The sequence below is a fragment of the Bison bison genome, unplaced genomic scaffold (genome assembly GCF_000754665.1).
Source record: "Bison bison bison isolate TAMUID 2011002044 unplaced genomic scaffold, Bison_UMD1.0 scf7180017864193, whole genome shotgun sequence".
NCBI classification, from domain to species: domain Eukaryota; kingdom Metazoa; phylum Chordata; class Mammalia; order Artiodactyla; family Bovidae; genus Bison; species Bison bison.
In genome coordinates this window covers 4,181,060-4,204,376 of record NW_011494765.1, presented here as the reverse complement: position 1 = coordinate 4,204,376, position 23,317 = coordinate 4,181,060, and the positions used below count along the sequence as shown (strand labels likewise).

The 23,317-nt window shown below is 46.9% G+C and overlaps 1 protein-coding gene across 2 annotated transcripts in view; it reads right to left on the bottom strand.

Moving 5' to 3' along the window:
* LOC104991554 (ras-specific guanine nucleotide-releasing factor RalGPS1-like) overlaps positions 1–23,317 on the bottom strand; it is a 40,630-nt gene that overhangs the window by 5,987 nt on the left and 11,326 nt on the right. For both annotated transcript variants that reach the window (XM_010844097.1, XM_010844095.1), the window contains exons 2-3: positions 14,776–14,897; positions 11,024–11,131 (exon numbers count right to left, since the gene is read on the bottom strand). In XM_010844097.1, coding sequence (XP_010842399.1) covers positions 11,024–11,131; positions 14,776–14,832 — 165 coding nt within the window. In that variant the 5' untranslated portion in view covers positions 14,833–14,897. The remainder of the gene's footprint in view (positions 1–11,023; positions 11,132–14,775; positions 14,898–23,317) is intronic.

Here is a 23,317-nt window from a genome sequence, read left to right as displayed (position 1 = left end):
AATTCTTCAGTACTCAGCCTTTTTTATGGTCCAATTCTCACGTCCCTTCATGACTACTGACTGGAAAGAAAAGAAACTGGTCTTTTATCAAACCTAGCTTGCTGCTGCTGCTGCTGCTAAGTCGCTTCAGTCGTGTCCGACTCTGTGCGGCCCCAGAGACAACAGCCCACCAGGCTCCCCCGTCCCTGGGATTCTCCAGACAAGAACACTGGAGTGGGCTGCCATTTCCTTCTCCACACTAAGAAGCACTAATTTTGTCCACACAGAAAACACACATCTAGTTAAAAGGCTGTTCCTATCGCTATAAGCTCATCAGGTGATGGTAAGAGAAGGTGTCATTGCTGACAGTTTTGCAGGCCAAGGCATGGCCTGGGCTGACTTCACATGGCCTATACCTCTCTCCAGATGCCACGTGGGAAGCCAGGACACAGTCAACAGACGCTTCTGTGACAGGCCAGGGCAAGGAGAGCTGAGAGCTCCGGATGCCCATGAATGAGAGAAGACACCTGTCCACTGTCCACAGGGCATCTGGGAGGACACAATGCAGTGAACAGATGTGGGCTCTGGAATTCACAGGGCTCAGCATGTGTCTGGACACCATCACTTAACAGCAACATTCTCTTTGACACATGACTTTTAACTTCTCCCGGTTTCAGCTGACACATCTAGAAAATGGTGACAACCATCCCTGTCTTATAGGATCACTGTGAGAATTCAAGACAAGAGGAGCAGAATGCCTGGCACCTAATTGGTACTCTCTCTATATACGTATATGTGTGTACATATATGACTGTGTGTGTGCGTTCACAGGTGCCAGGCATTCTGTACCTCTTGTCTTGCATATTCACAAAGATTATATATTTATATGCTTATGTATCATAATTTTTTGGCAAAAGGGGAGTCAAATAGATGGGTTCATGTTCTGGTATATGGTTCCTGCCCAAAATACCAGATAGGAAATAATGGACTATTAACATGTTTGAACATCCATGTTTCAAAACTGCTCTAAAAAATATTTAAAGGAGGCTGTTATATTGTCATGAGAAAAAAGCCTCATATCAAGAATTTCTTTTTTTTTGAAAGTCGCTCAGTTGTGTCTCTTTGCAACCTCATGGACTATACAATCCATGGAATTCTCTAAGCCAGAATTCTGGAGTGGGTAGATGTTCCCTTCTCCAGGGGATCTTCCCAACCCAGGGACTGAACCCAGGTCTCCCGCATTGCAGGCAGATTCTTTACCAGCTGAGCCACAAGGGAAGCCCAAGAATTTTGGAGTGGATAGCCTTCCCTTCTCCGGTGGATCTTCCCAACCCAGGAACTGAACCAGGGTCTCCTGCATTGCGAACAGATTCTTTACCAACTGAACTATCAGGGAAGCCCTGATGTCAAGAATACATTGGAGAAAAATAGCAACACACGTGGTATGTCAACTGTAACCACAATCCAGGGCTTAGGTAGAATTCTGGTCACCTCTTGGCACAACTGAAAGGTGACCCAAGATCAGTGGATTTCTGGGAAGCATGGGATGCATCTCAAAGCATACCATCCCCGGGGCTGAGCAGGACATGAAAATAAACAGGTGGCTTTGTCCCCGCAAGGGGCTGGGGCTCGTCACGGGCACTGAGGTGAAATGCTGCTGCTACTGGAAGCTCAGTAGTGACATGGATGGCAACGCAGAGTCCGAGCAGTTCCACCTCTGGGTCCATCCACCGAGAGCAAGCCAGCCGTGGACATCAGCACAGAGTGAGTGACTACTGCTTGGTGAAGCCTGCGGGCCTGCGTGTCTGAACCAGAGATACAGGGCCCAGAGCTCCATCCCAGGTGCAAACAGACTGGCATTTCTCCTGCCAGACTCAAGGAGATTGTTGGCCAAGTGCTCCTCACACGTGGATTAATTCTGCCATCCTGGGGAGCAGAAAGACCTCGTGAAAACATAAGATTTGAGCTGAGAGCTCAGAGGGCCTTGGAAATCTCTCCCGCAATTCAAGTTTACTCCCAATCTGGAAGAACTGGCAGGATGTTTGCAGTGTCATTTAGGAAAAGAACCAAAAGTCTGCTAATGTGAAAATGAGAAAACTTCCTTTTGATCCTGCCATCAGTTCTAGGGTTTGCTACATGAATTTCCAAATCATGTATTAAAACAGTGACTTTACGTTTCATAGTTTTTCAGATGGTTCAAGTTTCAAATATTATTATCCCTGCTCAGACCATCAGTCAAAAATGTGCTTATTTCATTCAAGATAAACCAGAAAAACCAGAACAGAGGTCACCAGGCTGAAAATAGACTGGTTGGTCCCAAACACACCATCAGAAACTATTCAGAAGAAGCTCTCCCATTTCTATATTCTCAGTTCTGGCCCAAAAGGATGCAGTGTCCAGAGCAAGAATACATCGATAGATAGGTAACATCATTGGGGTATAAATTACATGTCATTTTACTACAAAGCCGAACACATGTAGCAAGGTTGAGTAAGGTTTTGAGTAATCCTCCCTTTGAAGCCGGAGCACTGCAAGGCAGGTAGTTTTACCGAAGGGAAGGGTGTGTATAGGAGTGGGGACTTGCAGGGCAAGATCAGGGTCCTGTCCCTTTTCACAGCTAGTCCCCAGGCTCCTAGGAGTGTGCACAGCCTCGACAGGAACAGGAGACAATGAGGCCCTCTGGTTCCTGCTGTCATGGGAGCATGTGCCTGTGATGAGAACACACATCACCATCTCACAGGTCTCATGACAAGTCTCTTAATGGCCTCTCCTTGTTTTTGAAAATAAAGCCTTCATACAGGATGTCCACTTCATGCAGTGCCGAAGAATTGATGCTTTTGAACTGTGGTGTTGGAGAAGACCCTTGAGAGTCCCTTGGACTGCAAGGAGACCCAACCAGTCCATCCTAAAGGAAATCAGTCCTGAATGTTCATTGGAAGGATGGATGTTGAAGCTGAAACTCCAATACTTTGGGCACCTGATGCGAAGAGCTGACTCATTTGAAAAGACCCTGATGCTGGGAAAGATTGAAGGTGAGAGGAGAAGGGGATCACAGAGAATGAGATGGTTGGATGGCATCACCGACTCAATGGACATGAGTTTGAGTAAAGTCCAGGAGTTGGTGATGGACAGGGAGGCCTGGTGTGCTGCAGTCCATGGGGTCGCAAAGAGTCGGACATGACTGAGTGACTGAACTGAACAGGATGTCCAGAGTACAGGAGCTCCAACACTCTGGCCACCTAATGTGAAGAGCCAGCTCACTGGAAAAGACCCTGATGCTGGGAAACACTGAGGGCAAAAGGAGAAGGAGGGCAGCAAAGGATGAGAAGGTTAGATAGCATCACCGACACAAACGTGAGCAAGCTCCAGGAGACGGTGAAGGACAGGAGCCTGGCGTGCTGCAGTTCGTGGGGTCGTAAAGAGTCAGACATGACTGACAGACTGAGCAACAGCAACAGGATGTCCAGTTAAACTGGTCGCCTGGCAACAACTTCCTTCACCCTAACCCCTTCCGCCATCTCCTTCCTCCTAGTCCAGGGCCCCCTAGAAATCCAGGCTTTTTAAAGAAACGGCCAATCTCCACATATTACAGGACAATTCTCTGGAGATGCAGCCTTCAGGACGAAGAGACCTAGCAGAGTCCATCACAATACGGCCCTAAAGCAAGAGAGCAAGGTGGTTTTCTGTGGATAAGTGACAGCAAATCAGCCAAAAAGAAAACAAACTGTTTCTACATATGCTGAACGTATGTTTTCCCTCTAATGGTGGCTGACTAAATCCCCTCTTCCCAGCCACAAGCTTAGTACAAGGAAGGCTCCCTGCTCCACCCACACTGGGTCCAAATAAACAAAAACGTTGTTGGCAGAAACAGTGGGCTGTCTTATAATAAAAAATATCTATAAATTTGCATTGAGATCACTCTGAATGAGCCTTAGGATGGCTTCAGGGAACAAAAAGCAATCAGCTGCAAAGATGGATTCCTGCCTCTCCTCCTAGAACTGCTGTGTCTGACAATTTTAGAATCTTGTGTCAAGGAAATGCAAATTAAAGAGGAAGACACCATTCGTGGTCCAACAGCCATCACAACTAATGGGGCTATGAGTTGCTCTGTTCTTTTTGCAAAGTAATCTGATAGTAACCCATTAAAAACATTAACATTTAATTTCATTTTTAATGTCAAACTTAGAAAAAATCTACAAGAATAACATGATAAACTCTATAACCTTTCACCTCGCTTCACTACTGATATTTATTAACATTTGGCCTCACTTACTTTATTTTTATGTACATAATTATATAAGTATATAATTTTTTTTTCTGAACCATTTGAGAGTAAAATGCAGCTATTATGACTCTTCACCTTTTAATCCTTCAGCAGTTGATTTCCCAAGAACAAGATGACCCTCTTACATAATGATAAGATTATTACACTCAAGAAATTTATTGTTGTTACATCAGTATTATCTAATATACAGTCACATTCAGAATTTTCAAATTATCCCAATCCTGTTTTTTATAGCAATTTTTTCTTCATCCAGGATCAAGCATTATGTTTAGATATTATCTCCTATAAGGTGAAATGAGCATACTGTCGACTCAGCAATCCCAATACCTACAGAAAGAAAAGCGCTGGTTTATAAGAAGACATATGGAGAAAGATCTACATTTAGATACAGAGATGAATATAGATGTTTACTGAACCATTATTTGTAGTAGTAAAAATATGCAAGTAATCTCAAAGACCATCAAAAAAGGAACTTTTTGGAAAAAATTATGGTACATCCAGACTCTGGGATACTATGCAGCCTTAAGAACAGAGGATTAAATTTATACATACGATCTATTGATAATAAAGACAAGTTCCAGCACTGCTTTTTGTTCAGCTTTCAGCCACTGGGGAGAAAGCCTGAGATCTAGCTACAGAGCACCCCCACTAGAACAACTACAACCTCCGAAAGGAGTTTAACCCTTTTTACTGTAAAATGACACATTAACAGAAAACCACGCTAAACAAATGCATGGTTTGATGACTTACTGCGAGGCGAACACTTTAAAACCGCCACCCACATTAAGAAACAGCCACTCCAATAGATGGATACATGGGCCCAAACGTGTGTTATACACGCACAACAGAATATTATTTGACCTAAAAGAGAAAGGAAATTCTGACACATGCGACTATATAGGTGAACCTCAAAGACATTATGCTAAGCGAAATAAGCTACAAAAAGACACTGTATGGTTCCATCTACGTGAGAACCCTGCAGTAGTCACATTCACAGACACAGAAAGTAAGTGGTGGAGGTTGCGGGGATGAAGAGTTGTTTAAGGGGTACAGAGTTTGGGGCCGTCAAGATGAAAACAGCTCTGAAGATGGGCTGCATGGTACTGTGGATGTACTTAACACAAATGAACCGTACACTTAAGATGGTTGAGATGGTCATGTTTGTGTTACATATAGTTCTCCATGATTAAGAAAAAAAAGAGGAGTCACCCCAGAGTTCCTCCATGTGCCCTGTCCCAATCACAAGTCCCTCCCTCCTGTGAAAAGTAACCACTATCTTGACTTCCCTCAAGTTCCTCTATAATTTTATCACCCAAGTAGTCTACCAAGACTACTTGGTATTGGTATTGACCATTCCAGGTTGCCTCATAGTATAATGTTTCAATACGTAGGCTTGAATCTTTTATTTTGTGACCATCTTCTTAAATTATAGTTTAATTACCTGTTCAGTTTCCCTGTATTTTATTCTCCTCTTTCAGGGATTTATATTATGTTGGGTATGTTGGTATATGTATCCGATGTTGGGTCTTCTTTGCCTATCATTAATATTTATCGCTATTTTTCAAGGTCTTCTTATCTCTTCATTTATTTTGATCTTAAACTTTTTCCTCCCTTAAGGCATTTTCTGTTATGTTTATCTATTCTTGTGCTCAACTTTCATTTTCAAAATAAGTTTTATTTCCAGTGTTTTCCTAACTCTGCCACCTCATTTCTGAAATTTATATATGTCAGATTTATGTTGTTCATGACTCACAGTGTGATCTTAACTTCTTCTCTTAGCTAATTTTGAAACAGAAAGTTACAGTTTTCATCTGTTTTGTGGCATGTCTCTCTGGCAAGCTTTCATTATCTACAGGATTCTCTCCTTACTCTTTTTTTTTCTTGTAATAACTGAAAAACTTGACATCAGTAATTTTCGGTAGCTTTCCGAACTTCATATAGCTTTTCTTTTACTTTCATGTCATCTTCAACAACAGGCAGCTGCTTTTTGAGATTCCACACACACACAAACACAAATTCATTTAAACCTCCCTTTTCCTTAACTGTAACTTTCCCTATCCTGATCATCTTTGGTCTACTCCCAAGCTGAATTCCTTTTTGGTACAGACCCTTGTTCTGGAAGTAAGCCCTGGTTGACTGGTTTCAAGAGCTCTTAAGGGTTGGTTCACAGATCTCTTCTAGCCGTCCATTATCTGAGTGGTCAAAATTCCTCTCAATTTCAGTTGCTATTCTCACGTTGACCTGCTGAACTTTCCGGTGAATTCCCGTTGGAAATTTTGGGGTTCTTCTATCCCCTAGTCTGTCAAAGGCCCCAGTACTTACTTCTGCTTTCTTTAGACTGAAGCTGATGCTCTGCAGGGCTTGTTGACACCAGTGGCATATCCTCAAGCTACTGGTATTTGAGATTTGATAGGGATAACTTAACACCCAGTTTTACTGTAAATACTGCTCATGGGTTTGAGGGTTTGCTATCTAGCTGTTATGGATGTTTTTATGTGGGGATTCAGGGAGAATAAAGAACTATGCTGCTGCCACTGCCATCTTCCCAGAATCACTCAAGTGATTTTTTTTTACTGGACTCTTGGGACTGGCTTTTTTCTTTCTTTCGTATTATTAGACAGGAAACTAAAATACCAGGTGGTCTGGTTCAGTTCCAACACCTGGCAACTCCAATGCTTCCCCAAAGACCAAAGACTCCAGGGGACCTGGCTTCACATCTAAGCTGAGGACATACTGGCTCTGGCAGGAGCAGCCAATTTTTAACACTGAGCTCTCAGAGCACTCACCGCCCTTCCCTTCAGTCTTCCCAGCTTGGGGCAGGTGGAGCAACACTCTAGGGCTGAGACTAGAAAACCGGGCCCGCAGTCTTGCCGAGGGGTCCTGCTGGACAATGCTGTTCTGGGTGCAGCCTGCACCCAGTCGCTCAGTTGTGTTCAACTCTTTGCAGCCCTGTGGCCCCATGCATCCACCAGGCCCCTCTTGTCTGTGGAATTTTCCAGGCAAGAATACTAGAGTGGTTGCCACTTCCTCCTCCAGGAGATCCTTTCAACCCAGGGATCGAACCCGAGTCTCCTGAGTCTCTTGCACTGACAGGTAGATTCTTTACCACTAGCACCACCTGCGAAGCCCCTTCTCTGCTATTCCATGTGGCGAGTAACTGCAAAGGGATTTTTTTGTTGTTGTTTGGCTGTGCTGCACGGCTTGCCTAATGTCAGTTCCCCAGCTGGGAGACTGAACATGGGCCACAGCAGCGACAGCCCAGAATCCTAACCACTAGGCCAAAGGGAACTCCCAAGCAAAGGGACTTTTAAACCTCATTGTTACTTCGTCCTTTTCACGAAGCAAGGGAAAAAAAATAATCAAAAATACAACAAGCAAATAAAAGCAAATAGATTATAGAAGCTACGCCATCAGCCAGCAAGGTCCATGACGTCTTCTAGAGGAGACAGAGGCACTACAGCCTGATGCCTGAGAGGACAGACTAGCTCTGCACCGCCCAATACAGTGCTCACTGGCCACACGTGGCTACTGAGCATCTGAAGTGTCGCCAGCACGCCAACTTCAGAAGACACATTGAGCTTTGAAGATTTAATGTGAAAAAATAACTCAAGGTACCTCAATAATTTCATGTTGCTTACAGATTGAAGTGACATTTTAGACATACTAAGTTAAATAAAAAATATTTTTTAAACAATTTCACCTTTTTAATGTGGCTATTAAAAATTTTTTAATTGCATATGTGACTCAGACTATATTTCTGTTGGTCTAAGAAATCAAAGGCTGGTCTAAGAAATCACTTCCTAGGTGGTGCCAGTGGTAAAGAATCTGCCTGCCAATGCAGGAGATGCAAGAGTCTCAGGTTCGATCCCTGGGTCAGGAAGATCCCCAGGAGGAGGAAATGGTAACCCACTCTAGTGGTCTTGTCTGGAAAATTCCATGGACAGAGAAGCCTGGTCGGCTACAGTCCATGGGGCTGCAAAGAGTCGGACACAACTGAGCTACTGAGCACATACACAGGATGCCGGAAGTCCTGGTTTTAAAGCCCAGACAGATAGTGCCGCTTACTATTCACGTGAAGGGCTGACTTTCCTCTCTACGTATTCACCTGCTCACCAACATACAGGGAATAATAAATAGACCTAATTTGCAAGCCTGTTGTGAAAACTAAGTTAGATTAATGCATGTAAACATTTAGTACAAGACCTAGACAAAGCAAGTGCTCCAAAGTGGAAGCTGCCCTTGTTATCATCACCTAGCATCAGGTGAGAAACCAGACGATGAAGGTTTCAGACCTGGCTCTGCCCACATCTGGTTCTATGATCCAGGTTTAAAAAAAAAATCTCTTAGATCCTCTATTTCTTTCTTAGAAAGTCAGGAGCTAATAATCTGCCTTATTGAGTTGTTCTAAGGACTGAATTCATCTCATCAACATGTATTTACTGAGTACCTACTATGAGTAGGGCACCGTTCTTGGCAATGGGGAGAGAGCAGTGACGAAGTCAGATAAAGTTCCTGTTCTTTGGGAGTTGGCATTCTAGTGGAGAAGGGCCATGTGAAACACTATTACAGAATGTAATGTCTGGAGAGATATGAAGGAAACAGAGCAGGGTCAGGGCAGAGCTGTAGAGATGCTACCTTAGCGGGTAAAATGCCTGTTCCAGGGCTGACATCTTAAGAGAGATGGTGAGACGTGTGGGAAAGCGCCATTAGGACAGAAGGAAGAAGCAGCACCGGGCCCCGGGGCAGGGGGATGTCGGGTGAGCCTGGAGAAGAAAGCTGCAGCCAGTGTGCGGCTGGATAGCAAGGAGGGGCACGAGAGGAGGCTCGGCCAGACCCCGGGGCACCGGGGGCCTTGAGAGGAAGGCCAGGTCTCCTAGTACGAGCGGACCTCTAGAGAGTTTCACACAGGTTCTAAAAGGCTCCCTCAGACACACTGAGAGGCGACCCACGTGTGGGGCTCAGCGCGGGGCTTGCCTTGTTGCAACAAGGTAAACGTAGGAGCAAGTGATGGCAGAGCAAAGAGATGTGGCACACTTGGCTCCACAGGCCCCCAGAGGGCACAACCCTGACAGAGCAAGGGGCCCTGGAATAAGCGGCCATGGTCAGCAACACCGGTGGCTCCCCAGAGACGTGCAGCGTGAGTCAGCACTTTGCAGTCGGGTCACCCCAGAGCCAGCGTCCTCCGACAACCCTCACAGTGCAAAAGGCAGACAGCAGGTCACAGCTCTATGAGGAGCCTGGTCTGCTCCTCTGACACGAAGCCCCACGGCCAGACCCGCAGCAACACACTGGCTGGGGGGAAAACGATTCTGAAACATGTGTAATTACAAAATCCATTCAAATGATATTGTCTATCATTGTAGACAACAGTCATTGTGAAAATATAGAAAGCACAATAAAAAGAAATTAAATTCCAATCTTCTAGACTCTTACAACCAGAAACCACAGTCAGTACTATGTTTGGCTATATAGATATTCAGATACTTGTGAATATGTAAACATCAAATATTTTCTTATGCAAATATAAATATTTATGTGTTGTGCATGCTTTTTTAAAAACAGCACTATTCTCTATAACTTGTGTGGTAACCTGCTGCTTTTAACTTTTGTTGTTCACTCAGTCGTGTCTGAATCTTTGTGACCCCATGGACTGCAACACGTCAGGCTTCCCTGTCCTTCACTATCTCCCAGAATTTGCTCAAACTCATGTCCATTGAGGTGGTGATGCCTTCCAACCATCTCATCCTCTGTCGTCCCCTTCTCCTCCTGCCTTCAATCTTGCCCAGCAACAGGATTTTTTCCAATGAGTCAGCTCTTCGCATCAGGTGGCCAAAGCACAGGAGCTTCAGCTTCAGCATCAGTCCTTCCAATGAATATTCAGGGTTGATTTCCTTTAGGAAAGGTGTGACTGGCTAGCCAGGGTTTGACTGGCTCCTTTCACTTACTATTCATATGTATTGTATAAGCCTTCCAAGGTGGTTAAATTTCACCTTGTTTTTTTTTTTTTTACTCTTTCAAAGCCATTTATTATTTTGCTTTTATATAATTGTATAAAATATGCATCATACATTTCTTCCTTATTTCTTTTTCTAATTTTGATCTTCACACCAAAGCAACAAGTATTCAAATTAATTCTGTATACAGATAGGTATAGATAGATAGGTGTATATAGATAGGTATATATGTAGGTTTTTCTACAGATAGAAAAACAAAGGTTTTTCTCCTCAATTTTTCCAAATCAGGTATTAAAATACATCTTCTGAAAATATTTACAGGCACTTAAATTTTCAAGAATTTTTACTGAAATATAGTTTACAATGCTGTGCTAGTTTCAAGTGCGCAACAAAGTGATTCAGTTACACTTACACACATACACACACATTCTTTTTTTACACTCTCTTCCATTATAGGTTAATCTGAGACACTGAGTATTGTTCCCTGGGTGTCCTTTCTGATTATCTATTTTATATACAGTGTGCGCTCAGTTGTGTCCAACTCTTTGCAGCCCCATGGACTGCAGCCCGCCAGGCTCCTCTGTCTATGGAATTTTCCTTAATTTCTCCCCCCGCCCACCCAGATAGCATCCTTTTTTAATGCTCCATGGGATTCATGAAGTATTCATAAAGAACACTTTATTCAGCAATACTTGGGTTGTTTCCAAGTTGAGCAAACAACTGTGAGCGGTCATCACCATCCCACCCCCCACCCCCGAGCTTCCTGTGGCGGTGCCCAGCCTCCCACATCTGTTCTGACACTTACGGCAAACTCCTCGGGAGTCACTTTCAGGACATCGAAGACAACGGCGTCGTAGCTCTTGCTGGCATAGTCGCAGCTCTGGCCCTCCAGAGAGTCTGAGCTGCTGCTGCCCTGCGGAGGACAGGGAGAGATGGGGCCCCCTGAGCAGTCTGGCTGACTCCACCATCACTGACGCCCACACCTCAGAAGTGAGAGCGGCAGGACGGAACAATGATAAGCGCTTCTGCTGTTCAGTGCTGTACTCCATTCCAGGCACTGTGTTAAGCCCTTCATGTGCATAATCTAACTTAATTCCCATAACAGCTCTCTGATGATGCACTATTATTAGTCCCATACTACAGATAAGGAAGTAGAGGCCATGCCCCTTGCCCAGCATACCTCAGCCAGGAAAGTGAAGAGCCAGAGGCTAGCCCAGTCGCGAGTCTCCCTCAGTCACTCTACCCCAGCTGCTTCCGGCTGCCTGTGGGGTGACGGCTGAAAGATACAGCCCACCCTTCACTCCTTAGGAGGCCTGAGGGGATCACCTGTTTTGTTACGTGTTTTTAAACATCACCTGGTTTCACCTTTATTTTTTCTACTTGAAGTTCATTGCAGGAAATTATTATACAAAATGTCAAATTGGCTCTCAAGGCTTGTTTCACGTAGGGGCCACTTGGAATTCAAAGCCTGTTAGCTGATGAGGTGAGAGGTAATGCTGGCTTTGGAGATGGCGTGAAAGTTATACTTAGTAGAGCCCCTTGTTAAGAACACCGAGAGGCCGGCATGTAAAGGAAAGGTCTTCAGTTAAAGAGCAAGTTAAACTCCCCAGATGTGGCCAGTTTCATGAAACCCAACACTGCGGGGATCCCAGAACCTTGAACATACCTTCCTTTCAATTTTATTTAATTTCACCAAATTCTACTTTGGGGAACCAGTCGAGCTTACCACCCCAAAATTGTGCCCTGTTCATAAACACTTTTATTCGTTTCAACCTGTGAAGAGGGATTTTGTGGTTTCCATTAACCTCAACATCTTGGACTGAGATTTAGAGAATATGCTTTTATTAATTCCCCTTTATTTCACTCTTTCCAAAATGGCTATATCTGGAAAAACTTTGCAATCTTACTGGAAACTAGAGGGTTTTTAGGCCAGGGAGGGAAACCAATAGTCAACAACTGAAAATGTGAGGTTACAAGGAGGAGCTGAAACTTAAACCTGTAGACTTCAATAGTCCTGTGTCATTTAAAGGCTTACAAATGAGTCTACTATACCAAAATCTCTAAAATGATCTTAAGATGCTCTGAGCTCTGAAATCAGACAGGCCTGCTTAGAATGCCAGCTCCAAGCAAGCTGCAGTCTGACTTCTTCAGTTCGCTGTGCCTCAGCGACCATCGGTAAAAGGGCACCATTAGAACCTACTCCCCGGGCTGTGGCACTTGTATAAAATGCAGCTTACAAAGCAGCTGGCAGGATCCCCTCCCTGGGTGACACTGTTTCAAGGGACCTGGGAGTGGAGGGTGAGGGGACGGCCATTGCGATGGGACATTCTCCCCTGAGAAGAATGTGTGCTGAACTTCTGAAAAGTAATCAAGACTAATCCTGAGTGCTTCTGGAACTGGTCGTCTATTCGATCGCTCAGTCTCATGAACTCCGAACTCTGAGCTGGCGGCTACCGATAAACCTCTTTGCACGCCCACGATCCCCTCCCACGGAGCAGCCTGGAGCAGCTGACGCAGCTGACTTTCTTCCAGGGAGTGTCGTGTCATTGTGGTTGGGACCAGTGGCTCCAAAGTCGCAGAAGCCTGGCTGTCAATCTCCGCCAGCTGTGTGATCTGAAGTCAGTTCATCCACCACTCCTTGCCTCAGTTTCCTCACCTATTAACTGGGGGTCAAACAACAGCCTGTGCCTGCTGGGGTTATTGTGAGGATTAAATGAGATCATGCCTGTGGAATGCACCAAAAAAGTGCCCAGTATATGAAAGTGAAAGTGAAGTCCCTCAGTCGTGTCCAGCTCTTTGCGACCCCATGGACTATAGCCTATCAGGCTCCTCGGTCCATGGGATTTTCCAGGCAAGGGTGCTGGAGTGGATTGCCATTTCCTTCTCCAGGGGATCTTCCCAACCCAGGAACCGAACCCGGGTCTCCCGCATTGCAGGCAGACGCTTTACCGTCTGACCCACCAGGGAATATAGTAATACAGCCGCCCGGTATATAGTAAGCACTCAATCATGGGTGGGTATCTGCATAAATATGTCACTCAGTCACCAAAATGTACTGAGCACTTCAATAAGATATGTATTCGTTCATAGGTTCATTTGACACATGTTATTGAGCACTCACCACTCTCTGGATACACATGTACGTGCATATTCGTATAGATACCTATATATGTACACATACACAGCATGTATGTGTGTGGTTACACTTATATGTGTATGCATATGTATGCTGCTGCTGCTGCTGCTAAGTCGCGTCAGTCGTGTCTGACTCTGTGCGACCCCATAGACGGAAGCCCACCAGGCTCCCCCGTCCCTGGGATTCTCCAGGCAAGAACACTGGAGTAGGCTGCCATTTCCTTCTCCAACACATGAAAGTGAAAATTGAAAGGGAAGTCGCTCAGTCATGTCCGACTCTTAGCGACCCCATGGACTGCAGCCTACCAGGCTCCTCCATCCATGGGATTTTCCAGGCAAGAGTACTGCAGTGGGGTGCCATTGCCTTCTCCGATTCATATGTATAAACAGAGACTAGAAAAGAAAGAAGTTTTACTCTAGATGGAATGTAAACTGTAAATGGAAATGGAAGTCTGATTCCTCCAGTTACCAAACAGAGTCCATTCCTGGAATTTCAGGTTTTATAACTTTCCTGTAACACCCCATTGCACTTGCCCCAAACACACACACTCATACAAGGGGCCTTATTAATCACAAGCTGCCCCAGATACATTCAGTGGTGGTGGTGGTGGTGGTGGTGATGATGATGCAGTAACTTTATTTAAACCTATATTGGCGCCATCTGGGAATTTTAACAGGTACCCTTAAGTCTGCTTTCAGAACCACAGATCAAACTAAGGAATTTTTTTTAAAAGGGTGATAAGCAATGGATTAACCCCTGTGACTTCTAGCTGATTGCACAGGCTCATTTCAAAAGCCCAACTCGACTGGGAGGGCCTAATGAGAGCAGAACTCAGAGCTCCCCTCTTGCCCATTTGTCACAGGAGCCTGGCGATACACATCTGACACGACGGACTCCCCGAGCCTCAGATGACACCCCGCCCTCTGCCCGCCTCCGGTCCATTATGGAACTTGAAAACCAAACTCCCAAACCTCTAGGGCAGGGGCCGGAGCCCAAGCCACTCTCGACCACCAGCCCTTACGGCCGTTTCCTCCTAAGCAAGGTAAACATGAGCGCAGGGCCAGCTGGAAACCCTTCTGTCTGACTTCATCCTGGAATGTGCGACTTACTTATAATCAGCCGCAGCTTGGCCTGGGGAAGGTCTGATCCCTTCTTGCCACCAAAATGGAATGTGGCACTTGCTACAACTGGACGGGGCAGGTATTTGCTTTTCTTTGAAGAGAACGACTTCAGAAAACACCCTGATCCTCAAGGCCTCCCAAATCTCACGTCTGGCGTGGCCGAGGCCTCGGGAAGGCTAAGAATGGTGGCATTCACGGAGCCCTGCAGCCCCCAGGCCTCGACTCAGGGGGCCTGGGTCAGATGCAAGGGCCCCTCCCCACAGCTCGCTCCCCGCCAGCCCCGTCCTCCCAGCGCCGTACCTGTGGAGTGGCGGAGGTGACCAACACGCTAGCCATCAGACCATTCCTCTTGTACATAGTCTCCAGGCCACAGAGAGCTTCAGGGCAGCCTCTGTCGGTGACATAACCTGTCTGGAGAAGTCCTGCAAGGCAAAGGCACGCATAAAAACCAGCCTTCAAATCCAACCTAATCCCACCCTGGGAGAGAGCTGTGCTGGACTCGAGCACGTGACCCCAGAGGATACCCTCAAAGAAAGGTTACAAGCTGTGGTCTTCAGGCTAAATATGGCCCACAAATGTGGTCTGTTAGGCTTGTGCAGGTTTTAGGAATTTTTTTGAAATTAATCACCAACACTTAAAATGGAAAGGTTTCACATAGAATTCTGGGTTTCTGACTTTCCTGGTGGCACTGGGTCCACTTTCCTGTGTGATGGCCATCAGCTGGACTGAGCAGCGCTGCTCCTCGTACTGAAGGGCTTCCTAGGGGCGTTCCAGACTGCACTTGGCCTGGGCGGCCACTTGGGAGCCTGCCTGGCCCTGCTAGGTGCCAGTTTGTGACCTCTGTTTCAGTCTACTGTCCTCTAAAGGACCAACCCGCCTTACACATCTCAAGGAATTCAACTGATGAAATAACTTGAACTAATCAAGGGATAAAATCTTAATATACTGGAGACTTTATTTTCACACTTATTATTAAATGTTGGACTATATCATGAAAACGTTTTCAAGAAATCATTTTAAGTATACAGATCAGTGTTTCTTACAGGTGAAATGCTAAAATAAGCTGCTTATAACAGCTAGGGAATATATTTTTAAGTTTTTTAGAATATTAATAATTAACAACACAAAAAAATGTTTAATTTATGAAACAAATATGTTCACATAAATTTGGGAGGGCTTTAGAAACAATCGATATTTGAGAAAAGATCTGGTTCACTTACATTACGTACACTGTATTATCCTTTCTCAGCATTAGGTGCCTCGTACTTTAAATCTGTGACAAACTATGACAAATTTTTAAAGGGGAAGCATTATTGTAAAATGGAAGAATTATGTAGTCCTAAAGGCTGTATCGCTGTACATTTAATTGATAATGTTCTACTTATTCAGACTTTTGAAGAAACAGCCTCTCTTCAATTAAACATTTTTGTAATGGAATGATGTAAACTGAAGTGATAAAGACTGTTATTAAAATAAAATGTTTATACAAGAAGACAGGTGACGAAGACAAACTGAATCTACCATGTTCCCTATGTACCAGAGTGTTTCATCAATAACAACATGAGTACTGGCTAAGACTTGCAGAAGTCTCACCACGGGCCATGCGCTTTACCTCCAGTAACTCCTCTAACCCTCACGACATCCTCAGGTGGGTCTTGCTACTACTCCCATATTCCATGTGGGGAATCTGAAACCCAGAGAGATTAAATAATCTGTGCCCTGATATCCCACCAAACCATCATCATTCAGGACCCAGCTCAAATGTCCAGCATCATTTCCCCTGGTTATCACACCTGAGCCACTCAAACCAGAACCACTGTTCACCTGCCAATGAGCGCATGCCCCTAGTAGGGCATTTATCACATCACCAAATGTCAGAGCACTGCAGCCACCACCAGCTTTTTAGCAGGAGAGAGCCCAGGACATAATGGGGGCAGGAAAGGAGAAGGCAAAAGGGCCGCCTGGAAGCCAACTGCAATTATCAGGCAGGCGACAAGGGGCCTCTGCACTCAAGTGGCAGCAGTGATGTCAAAGACAAGCACACAGGCTGAGAGGCAGTAAGGACAGAAACACAACAGACACTGATGGGGGGAGGAGAGAACCAGCTGAGGACGCAAGACTTCTGGCTCGAGGTACCAGAGGATGCTGTGCGCCTCATCGAGAAAAGGAACAGAGGCGGTGTGGCAGGTTTGTGAGAAAAGATGATGAATCTGATTTAGGACATGCTGAATCTGTGCTGCCCATGAGAAAACCCATTCTGGGGAGCACGGTCAAACCCAGAAGTCTCTGGGAAAGATGGGCTGGGGGTAGATCAGAAAGAAGAAAGCACCAGCCCAATCTGGACTGCCTGTTATCATCCCGGGGCCCTCAGCCCATCACAGAGCCCTGTGCCACCAGGAAACAAGTCAACAATCAAAAGAGGAGGTCAGTGCAACCCGGGCTCTGTCCCCATACGTCCCCAAACCACTCCATCTTCTTCTTCCACCATCTCCTCAACCACAGCCAGTGGGCCTCCTCCCTGCCCTCCTTTATCCCAGAACACTCAAAAGAACTAAGCTGAGCTATAAATGACACCTGAGGCTCAACTAGGGAAAGCTGAATATGGATATTAGATGACCCTGAACTGCTACTCACTTTCTTTGGAGTGATAACAATATGGAGGGTAAGGAGCAGAAGGGCTTTATCCTTAAGTGATGCACCTGACAATTTAGAGGCGAAGTGAATTTGCAACATACTTTCAAATGTATCTGTAAAACACATGTTAATGTTAACAACTGCCATTCACCAACAGTTCTTTGTATCAGTCTCTCAATTTTCCTGAACGCTTGATAATTTTCATACTAAAAAAGAAAGAAGAAAGAAAGAAAAGACTGATCAGGTAAGTTTTTCCTCAAAGTTCAGTTCAGTTCAGTCACTCAGTCGTGTCAACTCTGCGACCCCATGGACTGCAGCACGCCAGGCTTCCCTGTCCATCACCAACTCCTGGAGTTTACTCAAACTCATGTCCATTCAGTCAGTGATGCCATCAAACCATCTCATCCTCTGCCGTCCCCTTCTTCTCTAGCCTTCAATCTTTCCCAGCATCAGGGTCTTTTTAAATGAGTCAGTTCTTCACATCAGGTGGCCAAAGTATTGGCACTTCAGCTTCAGCATCAGTCCTTCCAATGAACACTCAGGACTGATCTCCTTTAGAATGGACTGGTTTGATCTCCTTGCAGTCCAGGGGACTCTCAAGTGTCTTCTCCAACACCACAGTTCAAAAGCATCAATTCTTCAGTGCTCAGCTTTCTTTATAGTCCAACTCTCACATCCATACATGACTACTGGAAAAACCATAGCTTTGACTAGACGGACCTTTGTTGGCTTCAAAGTTAGGGTTAGGCCAATTTCATGCCAAGCCACTGACACCCAGCCCTGAAAACACACAGGGGCTCATCCTCACCAGGGAAGATGGCACCATCCATTTACCCGTCCATCTATCCATTCACTGAGCTCCTACTCCGTGTGCACCTTGTTCTAGCCAGGAGTTCCTACCATTTTTTGTACCTTGGACCCCTTTGGCCATCTGGTGAAGGCTATGGGCCCCTTCTCACAGAGACATTCTTAAATGAATAAAATAAAATTACACAGGAAACCAAGTATACACATGACTATGCATGAAGCAAATTATACTAAAATTCAGTTATTATTTTCAAAGCAATTTATAATGTAGGAATATATATATTTCTTCAGGTAAGGTTTTATATATATATATATATATCTCATTGTATTAAATAGCAAGATCTATTGTGGATCTAATAACAACCCTAATTTCAAAGTAGTCACAAGCATAAATATTCTGAGGTGAAAGTGAAGTGAAAGTCACTCAGTCATGTCTGACTCTTTGTGACCCCATGGACTATATGTCCACGGAATTCTCCAGGCCAGAATACTGGAGTGGGTAGCCTTTCCCTTCTCCAGGGGATCTTCCCAACCCAGGGATCAAACCTGGATGCATTTCAGGCAGATTCTTTACCAGCTGAGCCACAGGGGAAGCCCAAGAATACTAGTGTGGGTAGCCTATCCCTTCTCCAGTGGATCTTCCAATCCAGGAATCGAACCAGGGTCTCCTGCATTGCAGGCAGATTCTTTACCAACTGAGCTATCAGGGAAGCCCAGTTTCCTGAGCTTCTGAGGTGCGTGCCCACAATAACTACGTGGTATGGAAGTAGCTCCCTGGTAGCTCAGAGGTTAAAGTGTCTGCCTGCAATGTGGGAGATCCGGGTTCGATTCCTGGCTCAGGAAGATCCTCTGGAGAAGGAAATGGTAACCCACTCCAGTATTCTTGCCTGGAGAATCCCATGATGGAGAAGCCTGTTAGGCTACAGTGCACGGGGTCGCAAAGAGTCAGACATGACTGGGCGACTTCACTTCACTTCACTTCACTTCATGGAAGTAGCTATGATTTTATTGGTGACAAAGTCCCAGGTACTATAAATATTACTGTGATTTATTATCTATGTTAATAACTGAGGGAGATGCTAAACTTCAGTTAAAAGTCAGGGAAAATAAAAATGTCATTTTTTCCCATCCAAATTCAAGGAAAGCTGGTCAAGAACCCTGTTCCAGATGCAGGGAACACAAAGTGAACAGGTCTTGCTCCCTGAGAACTCAATCCCAGCGCAGAAGTCAGAAACCACATGTGGACCTAGAAGGCAACTCAGATCTTGAGGGTCTTCAAGGAATAAAATAGGGTGGAAGATGGTATTTGCCAGGGTGGTCAAGGAAGGACTCTGAAGATGCAGCATTTGAGCTGGAGTCCTAGGAAGGAGTCAGCCATAAAAACCAGTCAGAGTGTTCTTCACAGAGGCCACAGCGAGTGCAAAGCCCGTGAGATGCACAGGAGCTCAGCAGGTTTGTGACAGAGAAAGACAGCCACAGCTGGGGGGTCGTCAGTGGAGGCAATGGAGAGGCTGGGCCCTGCAGGCCATGGTGGGGGGTTTGGGTTTTACCTGGAGGCCTGGGAATGGTTTCTGAGCAGGCGACTGACAAAATCCGATCTCACTGTTTTGGAAGATCATAGTGGCTACTGTGCAGAAAACTGGCTGGGGAAAAAAAAAAAACCTGTCTGGGAAGCCAGAAATATGGGCAGTGAAACCCAGCTGGGGTAAGAGATGGGACTGCTCTGACTGCTGGCCCCAGGGAAAAGAGCTGGATCTGGGAGGGGTTCTGGACATGAGACAGGTAAGACCTGCTGATGGGCTGCACGTGAGGGGAGAGGAAAAGAGAGGAATCAAGGACGAATGACTTCTACCTCTGGAGCCCTTATGAACGGATAGATGGTGGCCCAAGAGCCACCTAGTGCTCAGAAGTCCATCCATTCGTTGGCTCAACACCCCCCCACTGAGACCTGGAGGACCAATTCTGGGGACCAGAGTCGACGATGGCGCACCCCTGCCCTCCAGGGTCCTGCAGGGTAGTGGGGGGAGAAAACCAGCAGGGAGCTACTCTCAGGATACCTGGTGTAACAGACAGGTTCACCTTGGGGGCTTAAGACACCACTGAGAAGAGCAATTGCGCTGGTCTTAAATGGATGAGCAGGCGTGTTTTCAGACACGGGTGGGCCGTGGGCACTCTGAGCATGTGCAGAAGCCCAGAGGTGTGAAACAACACTGAGATGCCAGAGTGCCAGGAGCACAGGGGGCAGGTTCCCCCACCTTCCCCTGCCCATCCTAGACTAACCCGGGTGTAATAAGCCAGGCAGTGGTCCCCATGGAGTCAGCTTTAACAGATGGACCTAAGATTACAGCCACAGGAACAGCATCTTGCCTCCTGGTCACTCCCTTGATCCTTCAGTAAACTTGGTGACCCTTTCCCCAAGCCCTGTGCAGGGGAGTCAGACCAGCCCCCAAGGAGCTCACTGCAGTCTGACTGCTGTCATCCTGACAATCTATTAGACACTTACTTTGTTTCAAGCTTTGGCTAAGGATTTAAACGCATTAAAAAAAAATCTTATAGATGAGAAAACGGAGTTTCAGAGAGAGAAACTATGCTGTGACTTGGAGCTACGTTCTCACACAGCTGCCTGCCTGCGCCCCCTGCCGGACATGGAGGCAGTCTGGCGTCAAGGAAAGGGCTGCTGCTGCTGCTGCTAAGTTGTGTCCGACTCTGTGCGACCCCATAGACGGCAGCCCACCAGGCTCCCCCGTCCCTGGGATTCTCAAGGCAAGAACACTGGAGTGGGTTGCCATTTCCTTCTTCAATGCATGAAAGTGAAAGTGAACTTGTTCAGTCGTGTCCAACTCCTAGCGACCCCATGGACTGCAGCCTACCAGGCTCCTCCGTCCATGGGATTTTCCAGGCAAGAGTACTGGAGTGGGTTGCCATTGCCTTCTCCAAGGGAAGGGCACCACCCTGCTAAGTTTGGCCAGGCTGACCTGTGCCAGACAAACCCAATCTCCCCACCCTCCCTGTACCTCCCTCACCTCTTACACACACACACATACTCACACACGCATGCACACACGCTCGCTCACTAGCTAAGCTCCCTGGAAACAAAGCACTGCAGGCAGGAAAAGCGGTTCTCATGATGTAACTTCGCAGGAACGTGGCAGCTGAATCAGAACCACAGAACCGCCCGCGTCTCTGGTTTCTGTGTGACAGACTCCGGTCTCGCGTGTGTGGGCTCTCAAAGAGGGAAGGGCAAGTCCCATATGGGAGGTTGGTTTCCTTCCAGGCTTCAACGTCTCAGGTTCAGAAAACCAAGGAAATAACAGGAGACAGTCTGCTGCAGACCACTGGGGAGAAGGCAGAAAAACCACTTTTTCCTGAGCGTGTGGAGGCTGTTTCAAAGAAAATACACACATCCGGGAACATTCGGTAACAAGAGAGTGCTGCCTTCCAACTGTTTCGGACAAGCTTAGAGGCAGACCCTGAGCCCCGTGTCCAAGCCCGCTTCCTCGCGTGACCGCCCTGCCCTCCTCTGCAGGCTTGGCCACAGCCACTCCATCTTCTGTGTCTGAACCGAAGATGCAGGGGACGGAAGCAAAGAGGGTTGTGCCCACAGCCGACAGTTCATGCCATGTCAGGAGCAACGAGTGTGTGTGCTCTCCCTCTCTCCTCTCTCCGGACGCCTCGGCACGTCCGTTCTGTGTTACCAAGAGGTCTCCCCGGGGGTCACCATCATCCTAGAGCTGGACCACCTGCCAGGAGCCCAGGAGAGGTGCCCCGTGAGGGCTGGCAGCACTATGGCTCCCTTGCCCCAGCCCTCTCCAAGCTGGCCCAGCCTCCTCCTGGCCAGCAGCTTTGTCCGGCGGCTTTCAAAGTGAGGCCCTGGCTACATGAGCACGTGAGGCTCAAGAGGCCGTCCCTCTGGGCCAGGTTCCCATGTCCCACCTGCACCCGCCGCCACCCCTTTCAAGCCACCACCACATGTTCAACATCCCACATCTCCTCTCCTTGCTGAGGGCAGAGAGTGGGCTGGGCTAGCCAGACGGCTGAGGAGACACCGCTGTGTCCCAGGGCCACTACGGCTGAACCCCTGGCGGGGAGAGAAAGCGGCCGTGCTGGGCAAGAGGGCTGGGTTCCAGACTGAGAGTCCACAGACAGACGGAAACGAGAGAAAACTTGTGAAACTGAGCGAACCTGGAGAAAAGGACCAGGCAGGGCATCCCCCTAGGGAAGGGCAGCCCCTACGTATACGGAGCTGACGTGGGGCCACCCCCGCAAAGGAAGACGACAGCACGGACTGAGGACTCCCACCCCTCACACGCTGTGTGCCAAGACCAGGGAGGCAGAAACCAACCAGGGCCATCCGTCCTCAGAAAGTCCAGCCGAGGAATGCCCCCTCCTGGCAGGGAGAAGGGCTTCCAGAATTCTCTACATAAAAGTAATACATGTGCACACTAAAATTACATAAACTGGATAAAAAGGGGTAAAATAAACAAGAAAAGTCCCCATGACCCACCCCTAGTTCCTGTCCCCCAGAGTTAACATGTTCACACAGTATGGGGCAGCACTTGTGTACGTAGCCACACGCGGATAGACACGTGTGTGTGTGTGTGTGTGTGTGTGTGTGTGTGTGTACACAGCCTGAGGTTCAATAGCCCCACCTCCAAGAGGCTGACAAGCTACAACCACAGTAGGACCGGCAGGAGCTAAGAACAGGACGGCCACAGAGCAAGCTCTCAGGCGGGAGAAGGAATAGGTCACCTCTGTAGCTTAGAGAACAGATAAACCAGGATCTCCATTCTCACCCATCACTGACCTTGCGCCCTGGACAAGTTGCTTGACCTGGCCAAGCCTCACTTTCTTCATCTGTGAAATGGGGAGAACCGGGGTGCCGAGGGCACAGACGGTTGAAGGGATGCACAGAACGCTGCACGTGAGAAGCGGCCGTGGCACTGCATCTTTAACGACAACCGCCACTGTCATTCTCCTGGGGGCAGGGTTGGGCGAGGGCAATAATGCTCTCAGTATGAGACACGAGAAATCACCCCGAGGGTAAGGCAGTGGGAGGAGTGTGAATGAAAAATATGCAATGGGGGCGAATGATGAAACCTGGAAAAGGCCGCCAGTCGGTTCACAGTGTGGTACCTAAACTAATTCACCAGGTTAACCTGATTACTGTACTGTGGTTACGTGAGTTAACAGGGAGGTTGGGTGAAGGGTATGTGTAAGTGCTCTGCCCAGTTTTGCAAATTCCTGTGTAGAAAATTACTTCAAAATAAAAAGATTAATTTAAAAAGGGATCCTACACCCTCACCTCCCACCCCATAGGCCACCCCTCAACGCACACACATAAGCTCCACCACCAGGCCTGATGCCAGGGACTCGCCATTGCCCACACAAACCATGATCTGAC